The following is a 23,438-nucleotide window of genomic DNA, read 5'->3' as shown; positions in this document are numbered from 1 at the left end:
AGTATTAGTATAGATGGCAAACTTAGAATAGTTAAATGTGATTTCATACTGTTTCCATATTTCCCTTTCCTCTGTCCTCTCTTGGAACTGGGTCAACTCTGTATAATTAAAAGAAGTTGTGTATGCCTCTTGGCTTAAATTTAAAGCTGGAAACAATTAAGCTCAGAAAGGAAGAGACTTTAATAAAAGCATAGTAGGCTGGAAGCAAGACCTCTTGTACCAATCACTTAGCCAACATCAGTTTAAAGGAAGGTTCTAGAAAGAAATTAAGCCCTGCTCCATTGAGCTCATGAATGCTAAGAAAACAAAACAGTTGGTCTGCTGATATGGAGTAGCCTCACCAGAAGACAAAACCTGGCAGTAACTTCCTTTAAGTCAGATCCCAATTCAGAACAAGTCCCTACCCTCCGTTCAGTCCTGGGAAAGTGAGCAATATAAGGAAGGCTCAGAAGATAATATGAATCTAGAAGTGGTTGATTCAGTTGTTGTAAGAAGAGAGCCATTTGTATTCAAAAGTATAAACTAAAACAACAAATGATGATTTAAAAGATGTAGCAAATTTTCAAAAGGAAAAAAAAACATCTGGAACAATTGAAGAAGCTTCCTAAACTAACAGCTGATTTCCAATATATGCCAACTGTCTTCAAATGTCATGATACCTATTGCTTTCATAGCTCAAGACAAATGTCAGTGCTTGATTTCAGTGCTTCAAAGGTCTGACTGTCTTGTGGGGCAGGTGCTAATATAACTAGTAACTAAGTTAAAGCATATGCTCATCTACCTTCATGAAAATCTGCTTGAGGCCCTTTAAATACAGAACTTCTTTCTACTTTGTTTTTGCTCCCTAAGTGCAACAAAAATTGGGTGACAATTATTTGCAGCATATATTGTGGAATATTTAAGCCCAGTATTGAGAACTGCTATTCACACACAAAAATAGGAAATGATTACAATATATTACTGTTATTATTATATTATGAGTAATATATAAATATTAATGTGACTTAAGGAGTGGCTATAAACAAGATATCCCGACTGTGGTGTGGTTACTTGGTATTATGGATATAAGGATGGCTCATAGAGGTGCGTCCATCCACCTTGACCAAAGGTCAGAGAATCCAAGCCTATTTCTGTTTCTTCATTATTAAGACAGGAGGTTTGACACAGGGAGTGACTGCCTATAAGATACCTGGTCTAAGGTGTTGTCCCTGAATATCCTGCCTAAAACATCAGAATACTTAATTCAGGAAATAGTGGCTTGATGTGTCAGGTACTGAAGCAAGTATTTGTTCTGTTTGCCCTTTGTGTCATGTTAAAGTAATCTTTTGCCTTCTTCCCTCCTTTTTTGGATTGGGGTATATAAGCATATGGAAAATAAACACAGACACTTTTAGGATTCAGGATTCACTTGGTTGCCCTCCCGGTAGGTACAATCCTATGTCTCTGTATTTCTTTCATATCTCTGTCCCTATTGCCTAACATTTCTAAGCCAAACGCCCTTACAGATGTCGCCCCAACTTGTGGCTATGACAATGGCTGTCATCCTATGAAATGTAAGTTCATAAATATGATGTCAACTTAGTTGACAAAGCAGTGGTTGAGGTTCAAAGATTGCCTTTAGCTCTGAAAGGAAGCCCACGGTAAGCAAATGCTACTAAGCAGGAGGTCCTGCTATTGCAAAACCTTTCTTAAGGGCAAACGTCAGTCTTTTCTAATTTGAAGATCTTTCTGAAGACACTCAGTCTTCAGCTGCCAACACCCTGATCTATACAGCTCTGAATGGCCAGCGTCTCACTGCGGGGTCCAAGTCCTCCCTAGCCATCCTCCCAAGTTACACGATTCAGATTTGTAACACTATAATGAGTTAATAGGGTATTTTTTATTTTTTACATAAAACAGATGTGCTGTTTTTGGGACATAATATTAATGGACATTTCCACAAATTATATAATAGAGTAAATGTAAACTTTGTATGTACTTAGAAACAAAAAAATATTTCTGTGTCTTGTGTTTTTCTGAGAGTTATTCCTGTGGTCTGCAACTGAACCAGGGATTTTTAAAATGATAACCTGTAATTAATTTTGGATTAAAATTATTATTAATAAAATATAATGTTAAATACAGTATCAAGTAGTCTTCTTAATGATAAATGAAATTGTGAAGTAATCTATTTTAAGGTCACAAATAAGATAAATATTAAAATATTTTTTGAAATAAAATTAAATATTATAACAAAAAAATTCAGAATATATTTTCAACCAACCATAGATAGTCAATACGTTTGGGTCTGTAGAGGACCCAGCATCACCTTAGTTCAGTGTGGACAAATAGTAGATTGAATTATCAACTGATTAATCCAATAGATCATTAAGAAACCTGAAATAAGAATTCCAAGGCCTGGACCAGTTCATTCAGTCAACCTAGTAATTGAAGAACATTTATAATTCTGTAATCTAGCCGGCGGGTGGTTTGGTATTCAAATGTGACGAACCACGAATAAAGTTAATTTTGCAACCACATTGGCTGGCAGATATAGTCCCCTTTTCAGGTGATGTTTTGAAACATCAAAGCCTATAGTGTTGTAGCTGATATTTTTAAAGGTATATTACAGCAGATACTGTTAATTTACTCTATTAAAAACATATAATTGCTCATAAGGAACTACTCAATTTGTCTTAAATCATTAGTCAACAAATTAATTAGTTACTAGTTTTCCTGCTTTTGAATTAAATAATTATTTTTACCTGGAAAAGATGGACTGTCATGGAAAAATCTCCCTTGAAATATATAATTGATGTGATCCATAATGACTGTTTTCTCTTACACCCAGGTTTGGTAAAGATATAAGACCAGGCCACATGCCTGTCTCTGCTCAGATCTCACTTCCCAGCTTTTGTAGGAACCCAGATGACAGACATCCCATCCCCCATAAATCACAACACCTGCTTTTAAAAACTTCCCAATCATCTTCATATCTGAATCCCTTCTGCTGCCACTATAGGAGCAGTTCTCTGCACAATTAACAGGAGGTCTTTCTTCCCAGCTTAACTTCCTTCCTTCTGGCTTGTCCCTCCCACCATTCCTTCCTCTGTTTTCCAGTGCTGTCTCACACAATCTGTGAAGTTTTCTCAAAAGTGTCCACCTCCTCTTGCTCCTTCCACTCTTCTTCCCTGATATATAGTTCCCTTTGCTCAACACTCCTTGATCTTTAACACAGTCAAATGACATTTCTCTCCACACAAAACAAGAACATTCTGATTTGTGTTGGGTATTATCTATTTGCTTTATGTAATTCTTCTCCAGGACTTCATCATCCAACTTTCTTTTTGTAGTCAATGGCTGTTCTGTAGGCATTAGTAAATATGATGAGGGCTGCAGCATTTATAAACTGAAACTAGTCATAATTACTTGATTATTAAAATGAGAATTTATGGAATCCAGTGATTTGTTAATATTCATTACCTGGGATGTGTTTCATGAATTGGAATAAGTTTTATAAAGTTAGAGTTAGTTAGAATTAGATAATCCCTTGTAAAACATATATGGAATTTGACCTTGATTGGATTGTGGCAGAGGCTTGTACATTCTAATACTTGGATGGTTGAGGCAAGAACTTCCCAAGTTCAAGGACTGTCTGAACTATAGGGTGAGGAAAAGGCTATCTATGTCTAGGCAACTTAGTGAGACTCTATCTCAAAATTTAAAAAGTAAGAAAGTAGGAAGGAATTCAAACCAGTGGTAGAATTCTTTCTCAGGTTATCTGAAGCCCTAGGTTAATTTCCAGTACAACAAAGACAATAATAAATACATAAATAATACATACCTAAATACTTTATCAAATAATAGTAATAAATACATGTTGGTACAATTGTCAAATTTCACATTAGCACTAACACAAGATGTAACTTAATCAGCATGGTACTTAAGGTACTACAGGAAAATATTTATGTGTTAACCATTCTATACCATTTTTTTCTTTATCTGTTCAGGCATCTCACTCTGTTTTCCAAGCTAACATGGAAATCGTTACATGGCCTCATCAAGTCTGTACTTGTGGAAATATTTTTGCCTCAGTTTCCAAAGTGTGTACGCTAAAGAAATGAGCTAGCTTGGGGCTGGAGAGATGGCTCAGAGGTTAAGAACACTGACTGTTCTTCCAAAGGTCCTGAGTTCAACTCCTAGCAACCACATGGTGGCTCACAACCATCTGTAATGGGGTCTGGTGCCCTCTTCTGGCCTGCAGGCATACACACAGACAGAATATTGTATACATAATAAATAAATAAATAAATATTAAAAAATAAAAGAAATGAGCTAGCTTAGCTTGCAGTGACATTTCTGAAGCTACCAATTCATGCTAATCACATTGTGGGTACCTATTTTAGTGGCTGTATCATTTTCCTGTTAAAGAAGAGATATAATAGAAAATGCTCAATATGTATATGGAACAATTAGTGCTTCAAGCTGGTGATTACAGAAAGTAGAAACCAATTCAGAAAAGAATAAAAAAATGTTAAAAATCCAAGCAGCATAATTAACAACCAAGACTTTAAGAATTATGAATCACTCATTCTCTTGTATAGTGGTATAACTTTTGTTGATCTTTTTATTTTACTGCTAAACAAACAGGAAAACTTGAGACCAAAGGAATCAAACAGAACTTCTCTTACACAGACTGTTAAAGTGTCTACAGTACATGAGCCAGGCTAGGTCAAGACTGACAGCATTTCTGTGCGTTAGATCTTCTTGTAGTTCATTTTTGAAGTTTATGTTTGAATCTTTGAATTAATAAGAACTTAAATACAAATTCTTTATTCCAGTTCTACTGAGAATTTTATCCACGTGTTCAATATAATATGATCATGTCTACCACTCTGTCTCCAATTTCTTCCGTATCACCGCAATACACGACCTTCCTTTACTTTAGTTTTCTTCCCTATAAAAATATCTATACTGCTCCAAAGCACACTGACGTGGCTGTAAATAAATCTCTATGCAATTCAATTATTATACACTTCACAATGTGAACAAATAGAGGTATATAACAATTTAACTTATATTTCAAATTTAATATTAGATTTGATTACTTAATGTTACTGAAAATAGGCTTCTCTGTCATATTGAAATAATCAAGCATATTCCTGTCAATATTTTAAATGTGGCTCCTATCTAGTGATTCAAGGTTTGCATTACACATGAATATAATATTTAAATTGGGGGCATAAAATTGGAGCCTAAATAAATCTGAGCATGTGCTTCTAATAACTGCTATATTTTATTGTAAGGTGTATGTAATGCAGCCAAATTGTAATAGTTACTAGCATACTGAAGTCAGTATCCATGTCCCTAATTTGAGCACACAAAGAAATTAAAAAGATATTTTAAACTTGTCTTATTTAAAACATGAATAAACTTCACCTGAATTGCTAGTTTTCTTTTAGAAAACTTTCTGTCTCTCTCTATATTAAATATTTATGTTAACTCAAGCAATTAGGAGCGTATGGATGGATACCAGTACCTATGATTTGAAGAGCAGTTCATTCAAACTTCTGACTGCTTTTCTATGATTTACAAAGTGTAGTTTATAAGTATAGATCTGTCTCAGACCAAGTATGGACATAAAAGATGTGTAATAACAGCAGCCACTGGAAGAGACCTTAGATGCAGCTAATCCAACTTCTAACTATTCAAGAGAATGAAATGAGATGACCATAGTCATGGAGATTTACCAGAGAAGAAGGAAAAATGTTAAAGATAGAAATGAACAAACTTGCATAACGTTAATCACATTTTGTTATAAATACTTTGTATGTTTACATTAACCCAGGCCTCTAAAGGGCCAGGCTCTGGTGTCCGTTTTAGTCAACATTAGACATAACATAGTGCTTTCCAGAAATTAGTATGCAAAAGTTAGAGTAGGTGGTTTTTAGACATTAATTTAGGGATGACATTTAGCCTCACAAATTCTTTTGTTTTGTAAATGGGAATGATACCTATTTTTATACCACTATCAGAAGAAAATGAAATAAAATGAGAAGTCCTTATAAATGGACTTTCACAAAAATATGAAATAAACATAAATGAATGAAAGAATAAAGGAGAAGAAGGATGAGGTTAAAGCATATTTATATGTTTCTCAAAAAAACTAGTAGTATACAAAACTTAAGAACATATAATCTCATATATTATGTTAACAAAAAAGGAGGGAAAATGTTAATCAAAACTCAGTAAGCAATATAGAACACATAATCCTTAGAAAATATTTGTCCTTAAAAAAATCATTTGATCTTTTCTAGACAGCTTTATTGTGGGAAACCATGGTAAGCATTGAAATACCTGATAAAATTCTAACTTCTGCTTCATTTCCTGTTCTTATGCTGGCTGGGTTCCGAGCTGAGCATCGATAGACTCCAATGTCCCCTGCCTGGAGTCGGCTGATCTGCAATGCTCCAGAGGGCAAGACCACCACACGAGAGTCTCCTGGAACTGGAATGAGGTCTTGTTGATTTTTCTGCCAGTGTATTGTTGGCATGGGTTCCCCAATGACTTCACACTTGAGTAACACTGTATCTCCCACGAAGGCTGTGATTGATTCTGTCTGGGAAAGGAACCTCAGTGGTCCTAAAAGAAACACCATGAAGAAGAGTTGAGTCATTCAAATACAGGACAATTATCAGTATCTTGTGTTCTTCATGTGATATTGTATCTTAGCATCTATACTCTTAAATTATGCTGAATCTTCTAACTTTTTCACACATTATAACAGCAGGCTTGGAAAGTAAGTTATTTGGCTAAGATATGATGACAATATTGTCGCTTACCCTCTAGAAGCTTCTACTTTAATTGTGACTCTTAGCTAACACCACCACCACCACCAACAACAAAAATCTCATAAAATAAACAGAACTGATAAGGTTAATTTAATTTTAAAAAGGAGGAAAATGTGCTTTGAAAGTTAAAATTCCACATAAAAAGTACCGGTGGCATTATGTATCAATGCTGCAAATGATACCTGGCTTTCTTGAATCCCAATTCACTATATCCTCCCAGCTACCTAAAATCGGACTAATGTACAAGAAGTTACAAAGACCCAAGAACTGATTGTGGAGTATACTTTGAGACAGATTCAATGAAGAAGAGCGATATTCACTTCCAGTTATACAAACAGACAGCAACCAATGGTAGGTTGGCAGTTCAATGTGATTGTTCTCCAGCATTTGGCTGGTGCATTCGCAGCATGGAAAAGAAAATCCTACGGTTGGAGTGAGAACAGCTTGTGTTTCTAGCTTTTATGGGCCACGCATTTTGTGCTTCATTTCTTCATGTATGCAATGAGACAATAGCTAATCCGCACACCGCTTTCATGTTCCACTCAGATGGCACGTGAAATGGCTTGCAAAGTTAGTAGGGATGAAAGGGAAGAGAAGCTGACCACCTTGGAGCAAAGCATGGTGAGTAAGAGTCTCTAGTCTGATGTTTCATTATAGAGAAGCAGTAGACACTAGGACCTTGTTTTCATGAAACTTTTCATGAGCAAGAGTATATCATCATCCTTACCTTTCGTCCTTAACAATCTGCTATTACTTAGTGAGTCCAAACAAGTCTGTATGAATCGTATCATTATAACCCACAGAACGTATATTTTCTAGAACTGAAGCAAATAATTTTAATATTTGGATTTTTGCTTTAGTCATCACAGATACATTCCTATCTTTTGATTTGCCTCTGATAATGCTGTTCATTTTAGACACATGTTATAATAAAATTTTATTAATTCATCTTCCTTAGCATCCTCTGATTTTAATAATTATTTTAAAGTATTGCAATGTTTAAAAATTTATTTTAATTAAAGAAGAATTTCCCATATCTGGGATTAAATCATGTCAAAAAAGTTTTGATTTTTCCCATCAATATTTCATCAATGACAAATTCTATTGTGGCCATTTTCCTGCTGCTACTTCGAACCTCCGTCTGTTAATTCCTCCAAACTTGATTTTCTTTCCTAAACTGACAAAAAGTAAAGCTAGAAAAAAAGGTCAGAGGTAAATGGACCGGTTAAACACAATTTAGCATGAGAGGCAATAAGAAATATTATAGTGAAGTTTCAGGCCTACGTCAAGGAAAAACTTCATGTCTACTTCAAATATTAGGGTTCAGAATCACAAGATAATGGAATCAATGACATATAAAATTATTTCAGCATATCACATAGAATAGGTACAGGTTGATAGGTACTATTATCATTATATCTCTCCCTAAACTACTTGAAATCATAGAGATGTAATAGTAAGGAACTGCACTATTCTTTAAAATGAATGATTAATACAAGATAATGTATGCACTTCATATTACTTGAGCTGTAAAACTACCTGTTTCCTAAAGCTAAGACTCTGGAATTTGAATCTATGGAACCACCTAGACCAACACTACAGAGGTATTTCCAAACGGTATCAGTCCCTTGGAAAAGTTTACTTTTCCAAACAAAAGACCCCACCTATAACTGAGAGCTACTGTGAGTGGTTGGAAAAACAAAAGGAGCCCATTAACTTGCTCTCTGGCTCTTGGATCAAAGTCCTTTCTAGGCACTTAGTATAGTTCTGAATGCCTTTGAAAGAAAAAGATACAGTATATTAATCTGCTACTAATTAATTTCAGTGTGGATTAAAAGGATGAAATCAAAGGGTGACTGCTATATTATAAAGAAACAACAATGAGTAGGAGTGCTATTTTAAGGTTTATGTCAGGAAACAAGATTCTGACTTATTTAATAGCATTCCTTCTTGTCGTCATTGTTAATTTTTCTTAAGATTAAGGAAAAATAGTTATGAATAGCTATATAATATTTATATTAAATTTATAAAATGGCAATATAGTTTGTTAATATATGTTAGAATAAAATATATTAGGTAAGTTAGAAAAACATCTGGATACTTTTCTGCATGCAGATACATGATTCTATATTAGTTAGAGACATTGTACAAATTCAGAATCATTGTGTTCCATCTGACTATCAGTCATCTTAAAAATTTAGCTAGCAAGTTAGTGCTAGAGCATAGAATACAGACACATAATTCAAATTGATATTCAACAATTGTTTTCCTACATCATCCTCATCTGGCTGCCATAGTAACATAATGAGACTATGGGATTGGCTCCTAGTCTACAAGCTATTGTGCCGCAGTCTCCTCTGAACTCACAGTCAGGAAGCTGACAGAATTTTAAGAGGCTAGGAAGGAAACTGACAAGCTTCAGGGAACTCAGAGATTGAGTCAGTCACCCTTGTTCGTGTGCGTATCTTTAACTGAGTGGCTTCACTTGTGTGGTCTATTGTTGGTGCTGTATTTGGTGTGAATTGTCATTTATCACATTTCCCAGACAAAATTGTGCAACACATATTATTTGTATACACCACCATGATGGCTTTAGATCTTAAGAAAGAGAAACAAGAGAGCGTATTCTGGGTTCAGTTCCTAGTGCTGGGGGTTAAGGAATGGAAATATATTCAATTTTATTTTATTTTTTTCTAAACAGGAACCACTTTATTTATTTTTTTACGAGATTTTTTTATTATTAATTAATTTATTTAATTATTAAAGATTTCTGCCTCTTCCCCGCCACCACCTCCCATTCCCTCCCCCTCCCCCAATCAAGTCTTCCTTCCTCCTCAGCCCAAAGAGCAAGCAGGTTTCTCTGCCCTGTGGGAGGTCCAAGGACCACCCACCTCCATCCAGGTCTATTAAGGTGAGCATCCAAACTACCTGGGCTCCCACAAAGCCATTACGTGCAATAGGATCAAGAACCCATTGCCATTGTTCTTCAGTTCTCAGTAGTCCTCATTGTCCATTATGTTCAGCGAGACCGGTTTTGTCCCATGCTTTTTCAGACCCCGGCCAGCTGGCCTTTAAAGTTAACATTGTAGCAGGAAATTTTCAAATAATTGTGAGGATGAAAAATTATAAAATGACTTTTTATCCATTATTTTTGTCTCTACAAAAAAAACTACACAGCAAACAAGTAAGTCTATAGATTCTTGTGTGGCTTAAATTATTGCTTTCACTATGGAACTAAATTTCTGCATGACATCTCCTTGTAAAAGAAGATATTATGTGATATCAATTTTAGTTATTAAATTCACCAAAACTCATAACAATGAAATACTATATATTTTTCATAAATTATTAAATACAATAATATAAAGTAAATATTTTGTGCATCAGGTGGCTATGGGGTCTCTTGTTACTGTACTTTCCTTTCTCTATTCTTCACTCTCTCATGTCCTTTCCAGACATCAGAAGGAGTTCATGCTACTGCTGGTGAACATGGTTCTGATCAATTTTTTTGATATTAATCTTAATGTCCAAATGCTGTACAAGAGTTTTGACTATATTTTAAAATTGCATACCCAAGACTCTAGCATAATCCCACATCATTTTTTCACAACTATTGCAAAACAATTCTGAACTCTGGTGAACTGGTCTGAAGCTCTGAACCTAGTCTTCTCTTAATGTTATTTCTTTAGTACTTTCTCTAAAAAGGGATATGCTTCCCCCACCCCCAATATCGTCCTGCCATAACTGTAGGCATTCTAATAGCAACAAGTATAAAAATCCCTACACTTTTGCTAGTCTAACTGAGAATCATCTTTCTCGCTTAAATTTTTTATATCACTCATAATTTACAGACACCATGACAGAGTCAGTGCATAAATCAAACCTGAAAAGTGTCTTCATGTTTCTGTTATGTTATCTATATTTTCTTTCCATGGGGTATATCAAATATTTACTGACAATAAAAAACAAACATTAATATTTGTATAGATCCTATATACGTTTAAATGCTTTAAAAATGCCCAAATTTTAAAACTGATACTAGTTTTACATTTATCACTTTCCAACACACCCTTGGAGCTTGGGATGGGAGATAAGACACCAAGGGTCCAGATTATCTGGGGTCACATTCCTGCTTCATCTCTTCATTATATTTCATTATATTTTGTGTATCAAATAGCTATGTTGTTCATGAAAAGTAGGTCCCTGGTCAGCAAGAGTCTGTTCAAACTCAGGAGATCACATGTAGTCTATTGTTGGGTTTAGATGTGTCTAGCACTACCTTGTGTTAACACAGACCAAACCTTTAGTGAGAAGCTATAAAAAGGAAAGCATAGTTCGTTTCACCTATATGAAAGTCAAGACATGCCCCGTATATCAAAGCTTTATTTTATCCCCTTTTCCTTGAAATAATAAATACAGATAAGCCTAATTCTTTTTTTATAAGTGACTTATATAGACTAAGAAGTGTTTTGGAACATAGCATTTACATATTATTTGAATTGATAAGTCAGCTAGACATGATTTAAAGTATGTGAGAGGATATGCTCTTGCAAAACTGGCATCTTATGTAAGGATTAAAACATCTGCATGTTTTCCTTTCTATGGAGTCCGGGAACCAACTCCCCCATTTACTGAGGAACAACTCCATATTCTGCACTCCATTAAATTCTATAAACTCACTACAGTCTGGAGTGCTATACTATTCAAAATAGCACACAGACCTATTTGGAGTGCCTCAGGAGGGCTTCTATCTTTATCTCTGAGAAAAGGTTGTTTCCTAAAAGGAAGCATTGTCAAGATGCCTACCTTCACACCCAGCCTGGTCCAGGATGGTGTACCAGGTTTATGTCTAGGAACATCTGGAATTACGGAAGCCTCCCACACTAGTCTATCCACAGCTTTAGACGTGTCCAGCCCTGCCATGTGTTAACACAGACCAAACCTTTAGTGAGAAGCTGTAAAGAGTAATCAATCATTTTACCTATAGGAAAGCCAAGATATGTACCACATACCAAAGCTTTATTTTATCCCCTTTTCCTTGAAATAATAAACACAAATATGCCTAATTCTTTTTTTGCGGGGGAGGGTTCGAGACAGGGTTTCTCCGTAGCTTCTTGGTTCCTGTCCTGGAACTAGCTCTTGTAGACCAGGCTGGCCTCGAACTCACAGAGATCCGCCTACCTCTGCCTCCCAAGTGCTGGGATTAAAGGCGTGCGCCACCATCGCCCGGCCACCTAATTCTTATTTTATAAGTGACTTACATAGACTAAGAAGTGTTTGGGCTTCAGCATCAGAAATGTTATTGATAATACTAATCCTTATTACAGTTGCAAAGTAAATAGGATTGAGAACAAGAAATCTATGCCCATTTTGAAATTAACACAGAGGAATGAGTTCATCATTTATTCTGATTACTATAAAACATACTTCTGTTTTTAACTTATAGTAGTTTACCACCAGGAAGATTCAAAAAGTGCCTCTTTGCATGTGTGCTTTGATAAATGTTGCTCAAGGTCCGTTATCCATCCATAAAGTAGACTCCTTTCTTGAGCATTTACCAGTTGTACAAGAAAGTGCTTATCCTTTTTAGTTCTCATTAACATAACGCTTACATATGTGGAGGTGATAATGTCAAGGCAGGTGATGAATCCTCTGTCCAGGGACAACCAGTTGCTCCTCTTTGCATCATACACATCCACTGCCACTATTTAACTCTGCAGTTTTTTTTCTTTTCCAGGCTTATCTGTGAATTCTACAGCAGAGGACTCAGCCCTAGTTGTGGTCAGCCTTAGTTGTCTTACAGATGGCAAAATGTATAATGATTCTTCATCTAATAAACATTTGTTGAATGTAAACTATGTGTTATGATTAATTTAATCCTCAGGAAGCAACACCAGCCCTAAACATTAGGAAATGATTGAAGCAAAGTTCTGAGAAAGAACCGCTCTAGAGGCACAGTGAACCTTCTGCTAAGGCTGGTTAACTGGCTAGACCTTCAATGATAGTGCAGAGGTAGGAACATTGCTGGCCCAGGGTCTGACTACTATCTATCTTTAATCCCCTTAGTAGCCACTCCTTGAAGACCTGTGTGTCTGACCCAATGCTCTTGTGACTCATAGGTAAAATGCTTTAATTATGAAAACTCTAGCCCCCAAAACTAAAAGGCTAAGACAGTCATCTGAGAGCATCTAAGCTAAGTGGTCCCTGCTTTGCTGTAGCTAATGAGTTCAACAATGTGGTTAAAAAATAGGAAAGAAAACAATGAATAAAAAAGAAATGTTAGATTCTACTGTTCTGATGAATGCATTAAATGCAAATTGTATAAATGTACACATTAAAAGGCAGAGGTGAACAAAATTGCTAAGAAAAACAAGTTCAAACTATATGCTCCTTATTAAGAAACCTATTTCTTAAAATAGCTTCATGGATAGGTCTAAGGTGAAAGCTATACCATGGAAGCATTAACAAAATGACAATGAGAGCTGGTGAGAGGGCTCACTGGGTAAAGGAACTTGCCATCAAGACTGACAACCTGAATTTGAGCCTCATATTTCAAATGATGAAAGAGGAGAACCAACTCCTACAAGTTATCCCCTGACCTCCACATAAGCACCATGGCACATGTATGCACATATATACTACAAAATAATTAAATAAATGTCGAAACAAAAAAAAAGAAAAAAGAAAAAGAAAAAAATATACCATTACTTAGGATTTTGTTGGTGCTTTGTATCCTAAAATTGCTCCCGTGTTGGAAGAAAGGATTTGAGTTAAGTTGAACAGGTATTCCTGGACCATGGTCACTCATTTGCTCCAAAATAAACTTCCTAATCCCTCTGAGGTGAGAGCTGTGGGTTTGCAACCATAAAGAACAACAGCAAAGTCTACCTATGGGTGGGGAAAGGGTTTACTGGGAGAACAGTGGTTTCTTCAGGCAAAGGATGAAAGAGCTGAAGCTAGCATACAAACCCGAGAACACCTGGAAATGCAACCTTTCACATGGAAATGGATTTCATGTGTGAAAATTTGGAGACAAAAAGGCCTGACATGACCAAAAAGTCTTCATAGTCCTATAAACTTATTTAAGGACCAGTGTATATTTTAAGTGATATTTACCCATCATCTTACAAATCACCGTCTCTAGGAAAAGTTATCAGATCCTTCCAGGCTACCCTCATCCCTTTCAAGCCAGCTTGTGTAAGCATTATGTCAATCAGTTTCCTTCAAGACAATATGTACTTCTTCACTGGCTACATCCAACCAACAAGTTGTTTCCAGGGTAGTGGAAATGTTACTAGCCAAAGCACCAAACATTTTTCTTTTCAGATTTTTTTTTTTTTTTGTGATGCTAAAAGGGGATGGGGATTAAAAAAAAATCACCATGGCAATGAATGGAAAACTGCTAAACCTGTAGGGAGATGTTAGGCTCTCAGAATTAAAATAAGGGGAACAATGTTCCATCCCCAGTATTTCATCTGTGCGGGATACACCACAGAGACTCCAAGAAATTGTCCATCAGGACCAGACAGTCAGAAAGTTACACCAGCTTAGATACATTACTTCATTCAGACCGAAACTATGTTGGATTTCAGAAAGTAAACGTGAAAACAAAGCCTTTAACTGTCCAGATTTAAGTATGCAAGTCTCCCTGCTGCCTGGGAGGTCTCTCTTCCACCCACATACACCCAGACGGGCCTACTCCTTTCTTTAAATTCTAATCTGGAAAAGACATATTCGTCTGATTTTCCCTCTAGCCTCCTTGGCGCACTATCAAGATCCGCATCTCCACCTATAGAACTCTAATTATTAAGTAATTAGAGTTCATTTCATAAAGAGACTTATCAACTGGGAGACAGACCTCATGGTTGGAAATAAGCTTTGCTTTTAAATATTCAACAATGTGGTAATGCTCTGCAATTGCCAGAGGAGAGTGGCTGTAAACACTCTGTTTGCTCTAAATTACAGACTGAAGGTTACGTTCCCTCTGAGTAGGATGTGTTTGCCCTGCTTAATTGACAAAGTCGCTGAATGGCAGAGAAAAGAGACACACCGACGAGACATTCTCTAAATGGAGTCATTTACCAAAGGCAGTGAACAGCAATAAAGCATCTTCATGGAATTTCTTAGACTGTTTTCCGCCTTCAATTCCCTTGTCCCTTTATTGTGGGTTGGTGTGGGTTGTTCTCTAATCCATCCTGGTATCTTTCCATCTCTCTCTCATTCTCTCTCTCTTTCCCTCTCTCTCCCCCTCCCATTTCCTCTTCCTTACCCTCTCCCTCTGCCTCCCTCCCTCCCTTCCATTTGTAGTGGGAAAATGAGGTAGTTGGAATAAGAGCAAATGCTGGAATGCGGATTTACAACGTAGATCCAGGAAACCTGCTTTTTCCAGGCACAGGCCTCCATGTTATTCTGTTGCATTAGTGGACCCATAGAGAGATGCCATAGAGGAGCTACGACATGGGAAGGAAAAGAGTAGAGACAAAATATGCCCTCACTGCCAGTTTATGTGCCAGCTCTACAGTCTTCTCATGAAGGAACTCTTTCCCAAAGTCAAAAACAGTCCATGCCAAATACCAAATCTTTCTTGGAAATCACCTGTTGGATTTGTTGCATGTAACTGTTAGGAATTTTTCCTAATGCGAGCTCTCTGCTGAAGCATGAATCCCAATCAAGCCAAATCATAAGAGCCAAATTAAAAGATATCCAGGATTCTCCCTTAGGAGCTATCTTAAATACCCTGTGGCATGCTGGGATTTGGAATCCAGACCAATACAACTCTCAGGCCTGGAGGCTGGGGGCTACACTCCCAACTTAACACTAACATGACGTGCTCCGAGGAGCTGACACAGTGTCATCTTTTGAAACCATTGATGAGATCCATGACTTTGAAGCAGGTGGTGATTGGGAAAGTACTGTATGCCAATGCAGTATGGAGGCTGTTACTTCAAAGTTGACTTTGCAGCCCTACTAAATTCTCTCTTAGCTGACCTTCAGATGCAGAGTGTGAACTCTAGACTCTTCAGTCTGTGATGCTCTGAACCATAGCACCCTAGTAATAATGCTGTGGACAGAACACTCTTTCTAGTAAGATAGGTTCTATAAAGCTACTACACCAGAGAAGTCAGCAGCTCCAGACCCACCAACTCTGCCCTGGAGGGAGTTACCAGGCATGAGCTACCCCGTGTGCTAAATGGCCTCCTCTTCCGGATTTCGTTACCTGCCATCACACAAGCCTGAGTTGTGAATGGCCCTCCCAAGACTTCATTAACTTCATCACAGGGCAGCTCTGGGGAGGCTTAGCTGGTAGCATTTTAATAACTCTCCTTTTATCCATCTGAGGTACTTTATAATATCTATTTCCAGCACAAGATCAAATAAGGAAGAGTTTTTCCACTTCACCTTCAACTTATGCAGTATTGTCTTCCAAGATATAGATCTTTCATAAAATATAATGAAATTGTATAGAACATCAATGCCATTATTCTACGTTCAAGTTAACCTAGATTGTTTCTCAGGTGAAGCTAAGTAACAATCATGCAGACTGGTAGGCAGCTTTTAGACTAGCTGGGCAGACACTACCTTTGATTGTTGAAATTGGTCATTCTTCTTCATATATGCATAAAGACAAACAGAAATTCAAAATTGCCACATATATCAATTACATATTTCACTGTTTAACATGAAAAAAGTTATATGCATGTTATTTAAAGGTAGAACTAGTGCAGAAAATATTTATGAATCAAAAATATAAACACATTTATGTAGTAAATTAGTCTACCAATATTATAAACCATTTTATAATGAAAGCTAGACCAATAAATGTGTAAATTGTTGTCACTTTCAAAATTAATTTCACAGTATAACAATTTAACAAAAAAAACTACTTCTAGGTGTTCACCCATAAGAATATAAAGAAAAAAATTAAAAGTATTTTGTTCACTGTGAAAATTAGAGAATTGGTGAACTATACTGTTGCTAACTGGTTAAACAAATTACAGCATATCCACTGGACAGAGTGTCAGAAAACACTGGAAATTAAGGCAATTATCTTTCTTTTGGTTATTACACAAAGAGAATCTTGCATTCTGTATTCTAACTGGCCTCAGTTTATGATTCTCCTGATTCCATTTCCCAACTGGTAGGATTACAGGAATATCCTCAGACCAGGCAAACATTTCTTTAATCAAAGAAATATACTTAGACAATTCTTAAAATAAGCTTGTTTTTAAAAAGAGAGCGTGAGAAAGAAAGGAAACAGTAAATGATTTCAGTGTTCCATTAATCATGTTATCCAGGGCAATCTTTAAGCAAGCTTTCATGAGTACACCCATGTCCTAAGAAGATGTTTCCCTCAGCATGCTTTGACAGTAATTTTATTTTATTCTCAGCTTTATGTTAAAATTCTTATTACAAAATCTAAGATTGGATTATAATTAAGAATAATGATATTTTAAATCAAAGCCGAAGCTAAGACTTTTGATCAAGGTTACATTGTATTGTATAGAGCGCATGGTGATTGACTATTACTTTGGCTGATACCTAAGAGGAACTTCTAGAAAGTGTGTTTATATAACGGAAAACACTATCAGATCATCCAAGTAAGAGGAAAGCAAGCTCTTAAGATTGTGTTGCACTTCAATCCACATCTAGTTACCGTCTATATCTTTGCTTCTACTTTACATGGGTTAACCTGCCCAATACCCCAAAGCAATACCAATTATAGTATGGGCATTTCCAGAACACTTGCTTTATTCATTCAATTGTCAGTTCATTTAATCATTCATTCAGTGTAATAGCTAAGTTTCTAAGTCACATTGAGTCATGGCTTACAGACATTTGACCAGTGTATGTTAGGTGTGTTAATCAGGATGTTTTGGTATGAAGATGATATTTTAATATATAGATAGAATAAGGGAGTGTGACTTCCACTTAGAGCCCATCAGAGGCCTGTATATGGTGGCAGGGAGAGGCAAAGAGCATCTTTTTCTGTGCCTGGATACATGGAACATTGGTCTTTTCCCTGACTTTGAAGTCAGAATTGAATCAGAAGTGACATCATTTGTCCTCCTGATCCTTTAAATTTTAGACTAAAACATAAATAAAACCATCATGTTTCCTGGGTCTTGAGCATATTCAACTGTAAATCTTGGAAGTTCTTAACCTTCATAGCTATATGTGGCAATTTTTACATTAAATCCTTTCCTTGAATCAACATTGAAACAGAATAATGTAGATTTGACATTTCCCAAACAAGAAAATTTCATACCACGACCAAAAGCCAAGTTGGGGAGAAAAATGTTTACTGGGATTATACTTCCACATGTAGCCCATCACTGAAGGAAGTTAGGACAGGAACCCAGGACCACTAGAACAGGGATGGCACCATCCACAACGGGCTGTGCCCTCCCGCATTAATCACTAATTAAGAAAATGTTCTACAGGCTAGCCCATAGCTCAATCTTATGGAGGTACTTTCTCAATCAGGGTTTGCTCCTCTCAGATGACTATAGCCTGTATCAAGTTGACATAAATGACAAAAGCACACATGCCATCCTTTCATGCATTCGGTCCTCTCTATTGTAGTTCCTCATGCTTAAGGAAAGGATGCCTTGCTAAACATTGCTGTGAAATTTCACAGTGTCTTACGTAGCAAAGACATCAAAGATATCCTTTTGAAAATCTTTTCACTCTAAGGAGTAATTATTTTTGTTTGGCCCATTTAAACAAAAGACCATCTGGTAAGGAAACTCAAAAGTAATCTGCTTTGTTTGATTCATCTTTTAGTTCTATTGATGGGTCCTTTTTTATTGCAGTATTTTTTCAGGTGGCTTCATTTTACACAAAAATCTCATTAAAATTTGGAAGTTCAATGTGTAATAATTTAGACCATATGGAGTTTGGTGAAGACAGAAATTTTATTAAAAAAAAGATATATAATACATTTTATGTGTTTTGCATTGATCTTTCTTGATTCTGGAAAATAGGACTTAATTATTAATGAAAGTATTACTTATTAATCTTTTCTTTACTTGATAGTGTTGATATCAGTGTCTGATACCTTTCCAAAATAACTTCATAAATTCATGGAAGGTAAGAAATCTTGAGCTACTTTGTTCTTTCCTCGCCTAGTCCAGGACCTGGGCAGTTAGCAAGGACTCTATGCTGATTGCCTGTTTGTTTACTAAAACTCTGATCTTTCACCTATTTTTTCCTTCAAACTATTCTGTTCTCCAGCAATCATCTATCATAATTTCTGGAATTTAAAAAATTGATTTATGAAACAGGTAGGAAGATAAGCAAATCTTTCATTTATTATTTTAAGTACTGAAGAGTATGTCTGGAGATGTAGCTTGGTCACAAGAATACTTGTTTAGTGTTCATGGAGTCCTGACTGAGTTTAATGTCCAGCACTGTGATTCCAGCCACTGGGAAAGAAAGGCAAGCGGACAGAAAGTGCACTCATCCACAGTTATGACAGCAAGTTCCACGCCAAAGACAAGTCAGGGATACATGGCATAGGGGCCTCAAAATAAAGAAACAAAAAAGCTGAAAGAGGCATTAGGCATCAAATTTACCTAGTAATTTCATTTTGTAGAAAAACATGTATCAATATAAAACTCAATGCTTTTAGCCCCGTTTCTAATTCCTGCTTGCAAAACTTACAGTTTGGAAGAATTCTGCATCTGCTTACTTCTTCAATAATGATTGTTGTATACATATATTTGCATGTGTACATATTACTAAATATAGAAGTGTAACTACTATGTCTGTATGTTAATTGAATGTAAATGTTTTCAGGGATGACCATTTGGCATTGGATAATCTTTTGGTGTGCTCTTTCCAAGAGAAGACAACTTCTGCACTTCTGTTTTTGCATTTCTGCATCAGCATGTCTTGTGGTGTATGTGTTCTCTTTAGACTTATGTATATAAAACATATGTACATTACATATATTCCTTCAAAGATATATGTTTACCTATCAAAGCCATTAGGGAATTCCCTGAGGAAGTCACAATCTTATCAGTGAATTTTTAGTTTTTGAAAAGTAATTTTAGGTTAAGAATCTGCAAAGATTAACAAAAGTCTCAGTTGTTCCATTTTTAGTGGTTTTTTTTTTCAGCAAGTTTAATCAGAACGTATGTCTAAAAATAAGCTGCCTCAGTTCTCTTCTTTAAAGAGATGGTGATAGGCTTGCAAATCTCGGAGCCTGTCCACAACAGGTTGTTTAATGATTCAAACCCATCAGAGATGACGCCTTATTGTTCACACCAAGCTGAACTGCTAATTTTCAGAGATAAATGCACCTGTGGAAAAGAAATCCTATCTTTAAATTGCATTATCCAGCAACAAGACCACATACTGTTTTGTCCTTGTTGTTAACACAAAAATCAGAGGGTGTAAATCTCTTCATCTTCCTGTCAGCAGTCTGGCCGGGGTGTTAATGGCCTGCAGCCCAGAAGTTGCAGAGGCTTCTAGCCAATCAGTGGTGAAACTATTTAATTGGCATTTCAAACAGGAAGCACAGAGCTAGGGGAATGGGAGGGGGTTCAATGCTAATGCATTTAGATGAAAAGGTATTTTCAAATCTCCAATTAAAACAAGAGATCTTAATCCTTTGTGATATAAAGTGGGTTAAAGAGACTCATTTCATTTATTAAGTGAGAAAAGGCTAATTTTACTGATTGAAAGTACATTATCAATGTCTTAAGAGATGTCTTTTCAAAAGTAGAAAACCAACTTTCCCCCTGCTAGGAAGAAAGTAGTCTTGTTTCTCCAACAAGAGAAAGAGTGGCTTCCTGCATAGAAACAAAACATGTCTAAGACCATATGGTATTAACAGGGCCCCCAGACATTAGCAAAAATGAAGCCTCAATAGCGGTACCATTTTGTCCTTAAAAACCAGCACATAGGGCCAAACTATCGAGGTTTAGGTTGGAGTTAAGCCCCACTAAACCTCTTAGGATTCAGAAGGATTGCCATAGCAGGCAAAATCCTGACTAAGAAGGTTTGAGGGGAAATGAAATAAATTATCTCACATAAGTCTTTTTTATCATGCCTCATTTATTTTTTCTATGCTCTCTAATGCTCTCTTGATGTTCCCTTTCCATGTTCCTCCTCGATGTTCCTTTTGATAGAGCTGTTCTTCCCATCCCACAAGGTTTTCAGTTTACATACCCACACAGGCATAGTTAACAATTCCATAGGCTATTACAATGGCACAAAGCACGCATTTCGTAGGGCAAACACGATGGACAAAAGACTGACAAGGTGGGCACCTTCTGACTCCGAAGGGGTGTGTCTGTGAAGCTCCCAGGCAGAAACCTGGAAGATTAGAGCGAGCTTGGTTTCCTGGGCTAAGATTCAGGATGCTATATACACTGGCACCCAGGTGAGAAGAAAGTCTTTTTTTCTGGGACTGGTTTAGAGACTCAAGCTCTTTTCATGTATATTTTAGGGGTAAGGTTAGAAAGAGTTAATTTCCTTGACCTAGACCTTGTGTCAAATGAAAGGCAAAGTTAAGTACAGAATATTAATAGCCTGTTAAAGTAGAGAAAAGGCCAGTAGATTACACTTTCCTGTGTCTGCTGCTAGAGAATTCAGGCCACCCAGACTTATTTATCAGTAAGAGTAGACATAAGTGTTCAGTGCCTCCTGCTCAGGGCTCCTTTTTTGTTGATAAGTCCTGTCAATAATTGTGGGGGTCTAATTTTATGTAGATTTGACTATTAGAACAAAGGTTTGGCTGAGGGAATACTTATACACCAGGGTCCCACAATGAGGAAAAATGGCAAAGGTTATCCAGTTGCCAGTACATGAGGAAGTTATTCCAATGAATGATTTATACACTATTGGGATATTTTGGAATGAGTTCTACTATGGAAGGGAGAAATGTCCAGATTCCACAGAATTGACAGTGACTATTCAAAAGACAGGTGTTCCTGGAGTCCTGCAAGTTGGGGCGCCATAAGCTGTACATTTCTGGGTTTGTCTGAATCTGTCAGATGTACATTCATTGTATAATACTTGTGACTCACATCACCTCACATTTATCAAAATGGGAACTGAGATTTAATCCATCAAAAGCCTACTTCATAGTTCCAGGAAAGGTCTTGAATCACCTATCCTTGTTTTTTTTTTTTTTTTTTTTTTTTTTTTTTGTTTTTTGTTTTTGTGGTTTTTGTTTTTTTTTGGCTTCTGTCATTCTACTTCTTGCTAACTGAAGTGTGACAACCAAGTTGTTGTTTTAGTGCATAAAAGACAAAGGGCTGTAAGGATCATGGTTGTGTGATTTAGGCAAGTTCCTGGTACCACCTCTAGCTAGCAATAAAGATTTATTTTAGCTTTGAGTTTTCGTGTGTTGATATCTGGTGGGCTTCCGTGGTAACAGTGCTTCTTTGGGTCTCTCTAGCTGTAAACTGCCCCATTCTTAAATATTGGGCCTCAAAGAAGGATCGCTCTTCTAGTCTTAGGACTGTGAAAGCCTTGGAATCAGCCTTGGATTTTCTACTCTCCAACCTCCGATCCTGCCACTGAAATGAATCATAGAGAGCAGAAATCCTGTTTTCCAGGGTGGATCACAGAAAATATCACCTCTCTTCCCTATAACAAGCCAGGAGCTCAAGAATATCATTCCCCTCATTTTCCTTTCTATCTTGAATATGGTCATTCCAAAATGGTCCTGCTCTATATTGGTAGGAAGAGAGGTTGTGCAGGGAGTCCGTGAAGATTTGCAGCCATACCTGTCTGAATTCCTCCTCCGGATTCTATTATCATTGAATACATGTTATATTCAATCATATTTCTACATGACTGTTTTTACTTCATCAGTTCTTATCACATAAAGCAGCTGCTTTCCCTAAATTTGGGGACTTTATTCCTAAAGTTTACCCTGTTGTATAAAATTTGGATTAATTAAACCTTTTATTTTGTCTTGTTCACTTGGCTTTTGTTACTGGCATGTTGGCAAATGACCCTTATGGTTGTTGAGGAAAAGAATTACCAATGCAGAAACAAATTAGATTAAAGTCATGACACATTAACAGTAATTGTTTATAGCTGGATAAGTTATATGATGGCACTGGGGAATTTCAACTTTTGCCATTCTCAGGGGAAAAACAATGTTGAAATTGAGATAAACATCTGCTGAAAACATTGACTTAGAAAAGAAAGACGCTATCTGGTATTCACAACAGCTTTGTGATAAAAGCATTAAATATTATGTAAGTGATAAACTATTTGTTATAGAGGGAAGGATGTATGTCCCTTAATTACATCACTATGCACATCACTACACTTAAAAATAGAAGTTTCTAAGGTTGGTGGCCTTTAGTTTTAACTGAATAGCATCGAATCAAAAACTATGAGCTTTCTTAGAATTACCATCATTTTTCCCCTCAGATAATAGAGATAGGTGGAAAAAACACAATAAAAAGCACTAGCTGGCATGAAGGGTAGGAGATGACTGTGACCATTCTCTAGGTAACCAAACACTTTCCGCTAGGATAGGAGGCATTGTACATAGGAGAGAATAAACGCATGGCCAAAAGCCCTTGCCTAGGGAGGTCAGAGTCCATAGTCCATAGAGGAGGCAATATATTATAGAGAATA

General features: G+C 36.5%; 1 protein-coding gene across 3 annotated transcripts in view; it reads right to left on the bottom strand.

The window, feature by feature from the left end:
- The window catches only part of Dcc (DCC netrin 1 receptor), a 1,032,721-nt gene that overhangs the window by 531,635 nt on the left and 477,648 nt on the right, over positions 1–23,438 (bottom strand). For all 3 annotated transcript variants that reach the window (XM_057788956.1, XM_057788957.1, XM_057788958.1), the window contains exon 3: positions 6,337–6,621. In XM_057788956.1, coding sequence (XP_057644939.1) covers positions 6,337–6,621 — 285 coding nt within the window. The remainder of the gene's footprint in view (positions 1–6,336; positions 6,622–23,438) is intronic.

The sequence above is a fragment of the Chionomys nivalis genome, chromosome 14 (assembly GCF_950005125.1).
Source record: "Chionomys nivalis chromosome 14, mChiNiv1.1, whole genome shotgun sequence".
Taxonomy (NCBI): domain Eukaryota; kingdom Metazoa; phylum Chordata; class Mammalia; order Rodentia; family Cricetidae; genus Chionomys; species Chionomys nivalis.
The sequence above is the reverse complement of the archived record's forward strand: the minus strand, read 5'-3'. Positions and strand labels throughout refer to the sequence as shown.